This window comes from Rattus rattus, chromosome 6 (genome assembly GCF_011064425.1).
Source record: "Rattus rattus isolate New Zealand chromosome 6, Rrattus_CSIRO_v1, whole genome shotgun sequence".
Taxonomy (NCBI): domain Eukaryota; kingdom Metazoa; phylum Chordata; class Mammalia; order Rodentia; family Muridae; genus Rattus; species Rattus rattus.
In genome coordinates this window covers 19,344,392-19,357,460 of record NC_046159.1, presented here as the reverse complement: position 1 = coordinate 19,357,460, position 13,069 = coordinate 19,344,392, and the positions used below count along the sequence as shown (strand labels likewise).

General features: G+C 45.9%; 1 protein-coding gene across 2 annotated transcripts in view; it reads right to left on the bottom strand.

Moving 5' to 3' along the window:
- Positions 1–12,482, bottom strand: part of Tulp3 (TUB like protein 3) — a 38,296-nt gene extending 25,814 nt beyond the window's left edge. For both annotated transcript variants that reach the window (XM_032905595.1, XM_032905594.1), the window contains exon 1: positions 12,400–12,482. In XM_032905595.1, the coding sequence (XP_032761486.1) occupies positions 12,400–12,440 (41 nt within the window). In that variant the 5' untranslated portion in view covers positions 12,441–12,482. The remainder of the gene's footprint in view (positions 1–12,399) is intronic.
- Positions 12,483–13,069: the final 587 nt, after the last annotated feature.

The window sequence follows — 13,069 nt, the reverse complement described above, 5'->3', positions numbered from 1 at the left end:
ATAAATCTTTTTCAATATTTTTAAACTTTTTTTTTCTTTTTTTTTTTTGGAGCTGGGGACCGAACCCAGGGCCTTGCTCTTGCTAGGCAAGCACTCTACCACTGAGCTAAATCCCCAACCCCATTCAATATTTTTAATTAATACTTTTATTTAACATTGTTAAAATATTTGTAATCAATCACTAACTGGCACATGTTCCGTCTATCACATACATGCACGCACACACGCATGCATGCATGCATGCACACGGTAAAAGTCTCTCACACAGATGTACTTACAAGTCCGGCTAGTATTGCATGCCTGTGACAGGAGTACTTGGAGGCTGAGGCAGGAGGATATGACAGTTCAAAGCTATCTGGGACTACATAGCAAGACCTTGTTGCAAAAATAACAAACAAACAAACAAACAAATCAATGCTTTTTAACATGAACAATACTGGAAAGGTTGTTGCACTGGCTAGAAATCTACAACTCATGCTACTATTGCCATTAAGGACAATGAACACCACGATATGCTTAAGAAGAGCTCTGAGGGCTGGAGAGATGCCTCAGCAGTTAAGAGCACTTGCTATTTTTACAGAGGACCCAGGTTCAGTTCCCAGGACCCACACGATGGCTCACAATCATCTGTCATCCCCGTTCCAGGGGACCCCATGCCCTCTCCTGTATCCACCAGTCACTCACATGGCACACAGATATATATGCATGCAAAGATTCATATACATAAAATAAAAATAAACATTTTCTAAAAGGACTCTGGGGCTCTGCTGAGGGAGTAGGGGTGGCTGGTGCCAGTACAGGAGCCTGGGTGCCCAGGCTCCTCCCCACCCCACATCAGTATTGTTTACATGTGTTTACGCTACAGCTGTGGCATCTGGAGAAACAGTCCACGCACTTCTCTGGGAATTCTTGTTTTCACTACGACAGACCAACTTCCAAAACAAAGCTCTGTCAAGCCCTCTGCTGACTCGCACGGCAATTAGAGAGATACCTGGACTGCTCAAAGGAAAAGAGGAAGGGAGGAAGGGGGAGGGAGAAGGTGAGAGAACAAAGGAACGAATGAATGAGAATAGTAATACAGAAGTTTATCAAGAATTTTTGAAATCCCTGGCAGAAATAATTTTCTTATTATCTTGACAAATTAAAAAAAAACAACTTCAAGAGAAAGTGATGATATATGCTTTTTGGCAGGGTTTTATTTTATGATCAAAAAATACTTTTTTAGCAGGAGGATGTGGTGCACACCTTTAATCCCAGCGGTCTGGAGGCAGAGGTCTTTGGATATCTGTGAGTCCCAGGATAGCCTGGTCTACAGAGTGAGCTCCAGGACAGACAAGGCTACAGAGAAATCCTATTGTGAGAAGCCAAAAATGAAAACTAAATTTTTAAAGAAAACTTTGAAGTCTCAAGCAAACCGTGTACACTTCTGTTAGCGGTGATGGCCTATTAGAGATACGGTCAAGCTGCCCACTGACACGACACCAGCTTCCTCTCTGTTCTCTGGATCCTCCTTTTCTTTGGCCAGTTAAAAGGGTTTAGTGGCCTTTCAGCCACACTGCAGCATCAACCATAAGAAACTTCTGCCGCTCCTGATTGGTCAGCATGACATTAGGAGCCTGGCATTGTGGTAAGGGCGGTTTTTAAGCATGTTATTAAATCTTAACTTGGGGTGTTGGTCTTCGACTAAATGATGCTTGAGAGCTGAATGTTGATGCACCTTGGTACCTCCAACATGCTATCTCTTCCTATTTCACATAAAATTAATTTTTATATAAAATTATATTTTGCAAGACAGAACTCTTGAACTCAGCAACTATCAAAATGTTTTGTTTTTTGTTTGTTTGCTTTTATTTTTGTTTGGGTCTTTTTGTTTTGTTTTTGTTTGTTTTTCTTTTTTGAGACAGAATTTGCTGACTGTCCTGGAACTTACTCTGTAGACCAGGCTGGCCAGGAACTCAGAAATTTGCCTGCCTTTGCCTCTCAAATTGGGATTAAATCCCAATTGGGATTAAAGGCATCCTGGCTTCAAAATATATTTTGTCCTCTTTTCTTTGTTGACAGTCATGTAACTTAGGCTAGCCTTGAACTTATTATGTAGCTAAGGCTGGCCTTGAACTCCCAACTCTCCTACTTCTACTCCAAGGGTAGGGTTATAGGCAAGTACGGCAACATCCATCAAGATTTTTTTCTTATATACCTATGATGGTTTTGCGGTAACTCCCAATCACATCCTAACCTAAACAAAGAGTGTACTTGGTTTGATGGACAAAGTATTGGTTACATAATCTTACTTAGTAGAGTATCCATGCTAATATGCAAATCAGAGTACCTGCTCTATGCAAATCAACTTTTTAAATGAGATAGTGTCATCTCTGTTGCTCGGGCTGATGTGGGCTTGTAAGACCTTTCCCCCTGACACGTGGGAGGCAGAGGCAGGACAACGGTCCTGTGTTTGAAACCCAGCTTCATTCTCCTCTGGCAGACCAAGCAGCTGGAATTACAAATGAAATAAAATAAAATTCACCTCATCCAACCTCTAAATTTAGGTTAACCTTGGAAAGTTGTATTTTTATACATGCTGAGAGACGCTAAGAATAATTCTGACTAGAACAAAATATTGTCCCTGGGAAAAGACACATCGAGAACAAATGAGACACTCCGGAAAAGACTCTTTCTAAATAGTTCTCCCTCAACCAGGGAGAAATGCCAATATTCCAGACCCGGCTGTGTTCCCCTAGAGAGGCTGCCGCAAACTGGAGCGAACTTAACTGAAGCCAGAGACTGAAAATCCATCTCTTAAGAGGCGCAGTTAGTAAACACAGGCTGGAAAGCAAGCATTGCTTGGGGAAGGAGCAGCCAGTGAGAAGGGAGGGTTAGAAAGTGGTTTAAGCCTTCACACAACATAAAAACACAGCAAGGAATTTATTTAGCGTGATTCCCTCTTGATTTGGCACGCCCCATATATGGAACAGAAGAAAAAAATTCATTTGAGTGACCCAACCTTGGCTTTTGTGAGGGATCAGCATGGTTGTTTGAGATACAGTGTCTTGTCAAGTAGTCCATACGGCCTTGAGCTCCTGATCATCTTGTCTACCTCAGATTACAGGCTGGGACTCTAGGCGAGCACCACTCTACCCCCATCAGAATCGTTACTAATAATAGAGGACTTGATCCAGAAGCTAAAGAACGCATCCCTCCCTGGGGATCTACGGTCAGCTAATACTCGGTACCAAGAGGCAGTGTTCCTTTCGCCTGTTTCTGGGGTTACACCTTCTCTCTCCAGCATCCTGCTTATTTCCCTTGTCTTTCTAGGGAGAAGATAAAAGTAGTCTTTTGGCTGATAATACCAAACACATACTCTTGGGCTTGGTGTAGAGCTTGGTGCCCAGAAAAGACGGTACTTGGCAAGCCCGAGGATCTGAGGCTCACCAAATTTGATACTTACTTGTACATATCCTAGATGTTTACATTTCTTAAACAGCTTGCTCTAAAAAATAGTTTAAGTGTAAGCAATATCTGTTGTTAGCATTTATGTGCACAGATCACACTCGGAATATTCACAGGTGGCTCATGAAGAGGGGTTGGCAGGATGAACAATGAGGGTGGGGCAAGCCTGGGCTACAGTGTGATCCCATCTCAAAACCAAAATCCTCAAATATCTGCATTATATGCTTTGATATACAGGATTAAAAAAAAAAAAAAAAGAATAGGAACCTACGGAATTCAAAAGCTTGAAATTCATTTATTTTTAAATGTTTTCTTCTTTGTTTTATTATAATTTCATATATGTATAAAATGAATGTATCTTAACTCTATCTACCCCTCGATCCTACCTTCCACTCCCCCGGACTCATTAAAAGATTGTGTTTGTGCACGTGTGTGCGTGCATGTGTGCGCGTGTGTGTGTGTGTATTCCCATGGAGAGTGAACTAGGGCATCAGATTGTCCTGGAGATGAAGTCATCACAGGGGGTCGTGAGCCCCCCCATCTATAGGAGGTCCTCTAGAATAGCAGCAGGTGTTCTTAACCAGTGAGACATCTCTCCACTTAATATCACTATAGCCCACGACAGGTAAGAGTTTACTTAACTTGTTTCATGACACTTATTTGGTATGAGTGTACACAGTGGGTGGGCACATGTACCACAGTACACACATGGGGGTCTGAGGACAAATTATAGGAGTCTGGAGGATTAAACTCAAGTCATCAGGCTTGGCAGCCTTGGTACCTTTACCTACCAGGCCATCTCATTAGCCCTGAGTTATATTTCTGATGCCACCGTTCAATTATACAACCTTAGGGATAGCACAGCTTCTCTCTTTTTCTCTGTGTTTCTTTCTTTCATTTTGGTTTTTTTGAGGTAAGGTTTCTCTGTGTAACCCTGGCTATTCTGGAATTCATCCTGTAGACCAGGCTGGCCTCGAGCTCACAAAGATCTTCTGCCTCCCGAGCACATGCACAACCAGCATCTGGCTTTTTTTTCTCCTTTCCCTGATGTTGGGGTTTTTTTGTTTGTTTGTTTGTTTGTTTTTTTTTTTTTTTGAGACAGTCTCACTATATTATCCAGGCTGGGCTTAATCTCCTATCCTGAATGAAGGATACTGACAGGAACAAACAGGCCCAGTGTTGTAAATTCCTATCCTTAAAGTGAAGGTAATGACGTCACCCAGCTTCCTTCAAAGTGATGAAGCACACTCACGTGTGCAACACTACTGTTGACCAGTTGTCCTAACAGATCTCTCCTTGTTCAAAATACAGTTTAAGGCTTTGCACAGTGGTGGAAGCCCATGGTGCCGGCACTCCAGAGGCTGAGGTGGAAGGATCTTGGGTTCAAGGCCAGCCAAGGCTAAGCGGTGAGAGCTGATCTAAAACAGAAGGACAGCTTAAGGCTGGGGATGTAGAGCAATGGCAGAATGCTTGCTTGCCTAGCATGAAATGAAGCCCTGGGTTCAATACCCGGCACTCCTTAAAACCAGGAAAAAACTTGACGATTTTTGGCAAAAATCATTCTGAAAATATAAATGGCATAAAAAATATTTAAGAAAAAATTTGAAGACTTTTTTTTGGAAAATAATCCTCAAAATACTAAAGACACAGAAAATATTTAAGGAAAAAAATTGGCAATTTATGGTGATCAATCCTGTGACCTACCCCCCCACAACACACACACACACACACACACACACACACACACACACTCAGCAGGTATATGGTACAGTCCTGTGAACCCCTATACTCAACAGGTTTGTGGTAAAGTCCTATGAACCCCCAGGCCCCACCAACTCAGCAGGTGGAAGGAAGGTGGCAAATTCAAAAGAGTTGAAGAATTTCATCCAATCATGTAGATCTCTCCTGAGAGACACAGCCAGAATACAGCAAATACAGAGGCGAATGCCAGCAGCAAACCACTGAACTGAGAACGGGACCCCTGTTGAAGGAATCAGAGAAAGGACTGGAAGAGCTTGAAGGGGCTCGAGACCCCATATGAACAACAATGCCAACCAACCAGAGCTTCCAGGGACTAAGCCACTACCCAAAGACTATATATGGACTGACCCTGGGCTCCAACCTCACTGGTAGCAATGAATAGCCTAGTAAGAGCACCAGTGGAAGGGGAAGCCCTGGTCCTGCCAACATTGAACCCCAGTGAACGGGATTGTTGGGGGAGGTCGGTAATGGGGGAAGGATTGGGAGGGGAACACCCATATAGAAGGGGGGGGGGGGTTAGGGGATGTTGGCATGGAAACCAGGAAAGGGAATAACATTTGAAATGTAAATAATACCCAATTTAATAAAGATGGAAAAAAATAAAGAATTTCATCCAATCAAAATGTCCCTCCCTACTTCCGCCTCCAGTTTTCTGGACATAGTGAATCACCGAACTAAACTTATACTATGTTCCAGTAGGATGGGTTTTGTCCTAATTTCATCGAAATCTATTGAAGTTTTCCCCTGCAAGGCTTGTAGTTAATAAATGACAATGATTTACATTTTCAGGAGCCTGTGTGAAATTCTTCTATATTTTGTCAATGAAAAGAATCTTAAAACTTGTCGCTGTGATTCATATGCTAAAGGGATATCATGCACGAAAGGGTGGCTGGGACAGACACATCAGATGTTCATGATCAGAGCCAGGCCAGTGCAATAGAGCAGTGGTGACAGGAGGTGGCTGTTAAGCTTGGTGGTGTGAGCTTAATCCTTAGGACCTAAGAGTGGAAGGAGAGGAGAGATTCCCACAGGTTGTCCCCCAGCCTCCACTGCCCCCATCCCCAGCCCTCATGTACACAATGAGACACCCCCACACACATATACCTTACTCATGTTAAAAGTAGGTTTTAGAGTTTAGATTTATCCTAAAAATCAAAGTTATTAAGTGCAAGGTTTTAGTTCCAATTTCCATCCTCTCTCTCTCTCTCTCTCTCTCTCTCTCTCTCTCTCTCTCTCTCTCTCCATCTGGGGCTGGAGAGACTTAAGAGGACCCAAGCTCAGTTCCAAGCACCTACATCAGGCTGTTAACTCCAGCTCCCAGGGGGATGGGGCTCCTGTGACCTCCTCAGACACTTGCACAAACATGTACATACATACAATTAAAATGTTTTTAAAATGGAGGCTGGAGAGATGGCTCAGCAGTTAAGAGCACTGACTGCTCTTCCAAAGGTTCTGAGTTCAAATCCCAGCAACCACATGGTGGCTCACAATCATCTGTAATGAGATCTGAGGCCCTCTTCTGGTGTGTGTGAAGACAGCTACAGTGAACTTATATATAATAAATCTTTTTAAAAAATGAAATCAATCGATCAATCAAACAAAATCACAGGAAGAATGCCCAACAAGGCAGTGGACATTAAGTAGGACAGGAAATTACTCCTGGTGAACTGGAGCCAAAATGGACAGCGGCCTCTATGGAATTCTGGCTTGCCAGAGACCCTCCTCCCCTGTAGAGCTGTTCTCCAACAGGGGAGTGAAAGAAATCATCTAGGCCTTCCAACCACCGGACACCTGGCTGGGAGACAGCTTCAACTCCTCCTCTGAAGAATTCAGTTCAAAGATTCTCTGAGCTCTGGTAAGAACAAACATTAACTTGTTCTTTCAGTGGGCACTGATGCCAAGAAACGGTAGGGTTTCCACAGGAAGGCCTAAGAAACAGAAATTAACTGTTCTGCTTACAGCAAAGGACCCTGGCAAAAAGGAATTATTACAGAATATTCTTTCCTGTCTAGGGATGAGACCTCACTTCAACTCAACACACACACACACACACACACACACACACACACACACACACACACACACCATATTAACCAGACTAGCAAACTAGCAAAGGCATAATTTCCAGCCAGGAATGTTCTCATTCGTTCGTTTTCTCTCTCTCTCTCTCTCTCTCTCTCTCTCTCTCTCTCTCTCTCTCTCTCTCTCTCGTCCTTCATCTTTCTATTTTCATTTCATTTTACGTGCATGAGTGTTTTGGCCTGCATGGAGGCCAGAAGGAGGCACTGGGTCCCTACAAACTACAGTTATGGAGGTTGTGAGCCACTATGTAGGTGCTGTGAACCAAACACAGAGGTGATCTGTAAGAGCAAAGTGTGTTGTTAACTGGGGTGTCACCCTTCTAGTTGCGAGGGTGAGGGGGGCTCCTTTTAAGTCAGGGACTCATTTGGCTCATGAGTCTGACTCCTGACTTGGTGTTTCTATTTCCCCAGTGTTAGGATTACAGGTTTACCCGCCTTGCCCAGCTTCCATCCAACTATCTATCTCTCTCTCTCTCTCTCTCTCTCTCTCTCTCTCTCTCTTCTTCCTTTCCCCAAGACGGGTTCTGTATATATCTCTGTATATCTCTGGCTGTCCTGGAACTCTCACTGTAGACCAGGCTGGCCTTGAGCTCAGAAATTCACCTGCTTCTGCCTGCTGAGTTCTGGGGACAAAGGCGTGCACCACCACTGCCTGGCTTTATTGTTATTCCTTTGTGTGTGCATGTGTAGGTTTACTTGTACACAAGTAGAGGGCAAAGGGAATATCGGTGTCCACAGGCCACACCAAGCTTCCATATTTTATTTCCAAAGGGAAATCACCTATGATGGGCTGGGTTAGGGCCTGTGTAGTCCTGGCTGTCCTGGAACTCACCTTAAACCTGCAGCTATGCATAAGCCATACTGGGCAGTCTGATGCTTTCTTAGGCAATTCTAGATCACAAGGTCTTGACACACCTTCACTTCTGTATTAATAACAAGCACTCTTGTGTATATGTGCAGCTGGGATCAAACCTAAGACTTCCAAAATGCCAAGCAAACACTCTGTCCCTGAGCCATACCCCAGACACACACACACACACACACACACACACACACACACACACACACACACACACACACAGGTATCACTAGCAAAGGTGCAGACAGCCTAAGCCCATCCTAAGCTGCTATCCCCAAGGAATTAGCAGCATCAGCTGCCTAGGCTCAGCGAAGTTCCTGACTGTGCTTTTACAGCCTGTCTCCAATTTTCACTGCCAATTTCAGATATAAAAAGCTAGGTGTTACCCACACAACGAAAGGCATTAATACCAGGGGATCTGTATTCAAGTCTTTCATCAAAAGTTTTTAAGTATGAGAACTGGAAAGATGTCTCAGCGGGCACTTCCCATGTAGATCTGGTGACCTGTTCTGCCCTCAGACCCACTTAACGTGGAAGGAGCGAGCTGATTCCACTGCAGTCCTCTGACTTCACGTTCCTGCTATAGTACTACCTCACCCCACTCATGAATTATACTTTTTTGGAGCTGGGTTATCTACATATCCCTGGCAATACTGGAACTCACTATAGAGGCCAGGCTGGCCTGAACTCACAGAGATCTGCCTGCCTCTGCCTCTTAAGTGCTGGGACTAAAAGGAGTTCTAGCACCATGTCTGGCAATAGTAAGTAAGTCATATCTTCAATAATGGGACCTCACGAAACTGAAAATCTTCAGAAAGGCAAGGGACACTGTCAGAAGGACAAAATGGAAGTCTACAGAATGAGATAAGGTCTTCTACATCAAGTCCACATTTGACAGAGGGCTGATATCCAAAGTACATAAAGAACTCAAGAAACTAGACATAAACCACCCAAATAATCCAATTCTTAAAATGGGGTACAGAGCTAAACATAATCTTCACAGAGCAATCTCTAATGACCGAGAAGCACTTAAGGAATATCCATCATCTTTAGTTATCAGGGAAAGGCATAGCGAAAAGGACTCTGAGATTCTACCTTCCACCTGTCAAAATGGCTAAGACCAAAAACAGAAGTGACAGCTCATGCCAGTGAGGATCTGGAGTAAGGGGAGCACTCCTCCACTGCTGGTGGGACTGCAAACTTGCACGGGCGCTTTGGAAATCAATTATGCTGGTTTTTCAGAAAATTGGCAATCGGTCAACCTCAAGACCCAAGTACCTCAAGACTCCTGGGTATACACCCAAGGAATGCTCCACCATACCACAAGGATACCTGCACAACTATGTTCACAGCAGCTACATTTGGCGTGGGGCACAGGGGCAGAAGGGTTATTCTCCAATGGAGGGGTGGGGTCAGGAACGGGAGGGATCAAGTTGGGGGAGGATTCAGGGCGAGAGTACTGGGAGAGACAACTGGAATGGGGGGTGGGTGTTGTGGCATCTCTGGGGTGAGCTAGAAATCTCATGCAATGGAAACTCCCAGGAATCTGTGAGGGTGACCCTAGCTAAAACTCCTAACAATGGGGATGTGGAGCCCAAACCGAGCATCTCCTGTAACCAGACAAGATTTCCAGTGGAGGGATGGAGACAACAACCCAGCCACAAACCCTTCAACCTACATACAATCTGTCCTGCCTGTAGGATGTGCAGGGGTAAAGACAGAGCAGAGGAAGAGGGAATGGGCAAGCGGTTACTGGTCCAGCTTGAGACCCATGCCGTAAGAGAGAGATCACCCCTGACACTGTTAATGATATCCTGTTTGCTATGCTTGCAGACAGGAGCCTAGTGTAGCCATCATCAGAGAGGCTTCACCTAGCAACTGATGAAAACAGATACAGAGACCCACAGCTAAACATTAGGTGGAGCTTAGGGAATCCTGTGGAAGAGAAGGAGGATTGAAGAAGCCAGAGGGGTCAAAGACACCACAAGAAAACCTACAGAATCAACTAACTGGGGTTCACAGGCGCTCGCAGAGACTGAACCGCCAACCAGGGAGCATGCATGGGACTGACCTAGGCTCTCTGCACATATGTTACAATTGTGTGGCATAGTCTTCTTATAAGACTCTTAACAGTGGGAGCAGGGGCTGGTTCTAATTCTGTTACCTCATTTGGGGATTCTTTCCTCCTATTGGATGGCCTCCTCCAGACTTAATAGAAGAGGAGGTGCCTAGTCTTAATGCAACCTGATATGCCATGACTGGCTGATATCTATGGGTAGGCTTGCCCTTTCTTGAAGAGAAAGAGAAGAGGAGGGAGTAGATGGGGGGTGGGGGGGTGGGAAGGGAGGAGGATACTGGGAGGAGAGGGGGAAGGGGAAATTTTGGTAAGGATGTAAAGAAAATTTCAAACCTGAGGAGGGGGTGGGGAGGGAGGGGGAGGGAGGAGGGAGGGGAGGGAGAGAGGGGAGAGAGAGAGAGAGAGAGAGAGAGAGAGAGAGAGAGAACACCTAGTACACAAGTACGTCCAGGCTTGGTGATACATGCCTACATAAGACACTTGGGAGGCTCAGGCAGGGGGGATTTTGAGTTTGAGGCTAGCCTGGATTACCGGATTATACTGACATTCAACCAAATCAGTCTCTCAGTCTCTCTCAAAAAACTATTAAGGACAGCCTAAAAAGGGAGACATTCACTGGTTTTTAGCAACAAACGAGTTAAACAGTGACAGAGCTGCATGCTCTACCTAGGGCAAGAGAAACTAGGGCCTGGCACTGGCTCCTAACGTGTCAATCAACTAGAAATTAGAGTCGGTTTCTTTTCTTTGGAAGAATGGGGGAGGTGCTTAAAATTATTCCTTTAAGCTTCAAGTTCAGGAGATGAAAAAAAAAAAAAAAAAAAACCTGCCAGCTGGTCCCAATCTCAAAGTCAAGTTCCTGTTCCCTAAAATCGTGAGTCATTTAAGGCAGAGACAGATGGATCTGTGTGAGTTCGAAGCTGGCCTGGTTTAAATATCGAGTTTCAGTCCTGCTACATAAGACCTACCTCAAAATAAAAATTACATTCCTATGGAATTGACTTCTCTAAAATCGTTTAGTTAAAAATGAAACCCCTCAGCTGATTTCACCCGGACATGCTGAATACTAACTTTGCTAACCCGACCTGATACTTGCAAATGTATTTTCTGTTCCCAAAATGAAGGGGGGGTTGTAAACAAATTTCGGCGAGCAGCTACCAAGTTTATAGAATTTACTTGATGAAAGATGAAAACAGGTCAGCCTTGGGAAGCAGAGGTAGGAAACAAATGTTCAAAGTCAGCCTTATTGTCAAGTTTGAGGGAAGCTTATTCTGTATGACACCGACGGAGAGCACGGGTCTGTATTCCGTCTTTGTAACTTCTTAAAAGCTGGTTTCGGGCCAGTTAAAAACTCGTTTAAACGTCAGACTAAATCCTTACGCCAAGTCTTTATCTGCTGTGGTAATGGAAGGGTAAAGGAAGAATGCAGTTGGCGTGTTTGGTTTCAATCCTCACACAATGCTGAAGTTTTGAGACAGTGATTTCACACGGCCCCCATTAACTTTTCCTTAGCCTCGATGACGAGAAACGAGGAGGCTGGGATTGCAGCCCGTTTGCTTTCCCAAGCTCACTCTTTGAACCAGGAAAAAAGAGGGGTCTTGGTAGAGAAATCGGGGGCACGAACGAAAGTATGGAACAGTCTAAACTAAGACAGGCCTGACTGAAAGAACTCCTGGAACTCAGGGGAAGAAAGAAAGAAGAAAAGAACAGTTTTGCATTTTCAGTCCTCGGACTCGTTCCAGAATTCCGCAATGACTGCCAAAAGCAACGGCCTTGGAACCAATTAACCATCACCCTCGACCTTCCGCTTCGACTCCCAGGAGTGCCCTCCTTCCAGCTCAGTTCTGATCCTAGTCGAGAGAGACAGAGACGGGAGAACGCATTGCAAGTGAGGGAATCGAGACCCTAGGGGAGCATGGCGAGTTCGTCCGGGGTAAACTCCAGGGGAGCGGCTCGAGAGAGCTTGCGGCGCGGGATGCACAGCGCATTGCAAGTCAGAGATTCCGAGGCCCTAGGGGAGAAGAGCGAGCTGGTTCGGGATAAACTCCAGGAGAGCGACAAGAGAGCTCTGGAGACACAAGGTGTGCGTAGCCCCTGCCCAGCCTGGGTACAAGAGCCTGGCCTCCGCTCTTGCCCGCCCCCCCTGGAGACCCTAGCCCGCCTCTCCGCCGCCTGACCTGTCCCCACGGGATCCCGGTGCGCAGCGCGCCGCCTCCATACCCGCCCGACCGGTGGCATCAGCGTCCAGACCCCGAGACGCCGCCGCCAGGCTGGAGAGGATGGAGGAGGTCGGGCCCCGCCCCTGGCAACCACACCCCGCACTGTCGCGGACGCCCATTGGTCCAGTACCCTCCGCTCCCGTCTCACTGGCAAATGACGCTAGCCGCGATGCTGGAGGGTTTCCAGGGGGCGGGAGGCACCGGGAGGCAAAGGCGCGTGCGCTAGAGAGGGGACCAGCACCGGGGCTGGGTCCGAGCTGGTTCTCGGAGTAGTCTTCATCTGCTCCACTCCAGGGCCGACCACGACAGGGCGATTCCCTGCACTCCACTGTGGTGCTGCCAGGGTGTAGTCCCTGGTTTTCGAACCTCTGTCGCCCGAAGCTTCGCAGTCTGACCTGCTCCAGGATACCTGAGGCCTTCATTCAGCCTTCCAAACCAGCCCTTGCTCACAGGCCGACTGCGGGATCCCTACCTGGGGACTGTCTTCAAGTGTCCTTATTCGTGAGGGTAGCTACTAAGCTGTCCTCTCTGCATTGAATCATGCCTCCAGGCATCAGTGCCTCTGTGGCTCTTTTATGACCAGAACTACAACAGATAGACTTAATGAGTAAGGCCAAAGGCACACTGA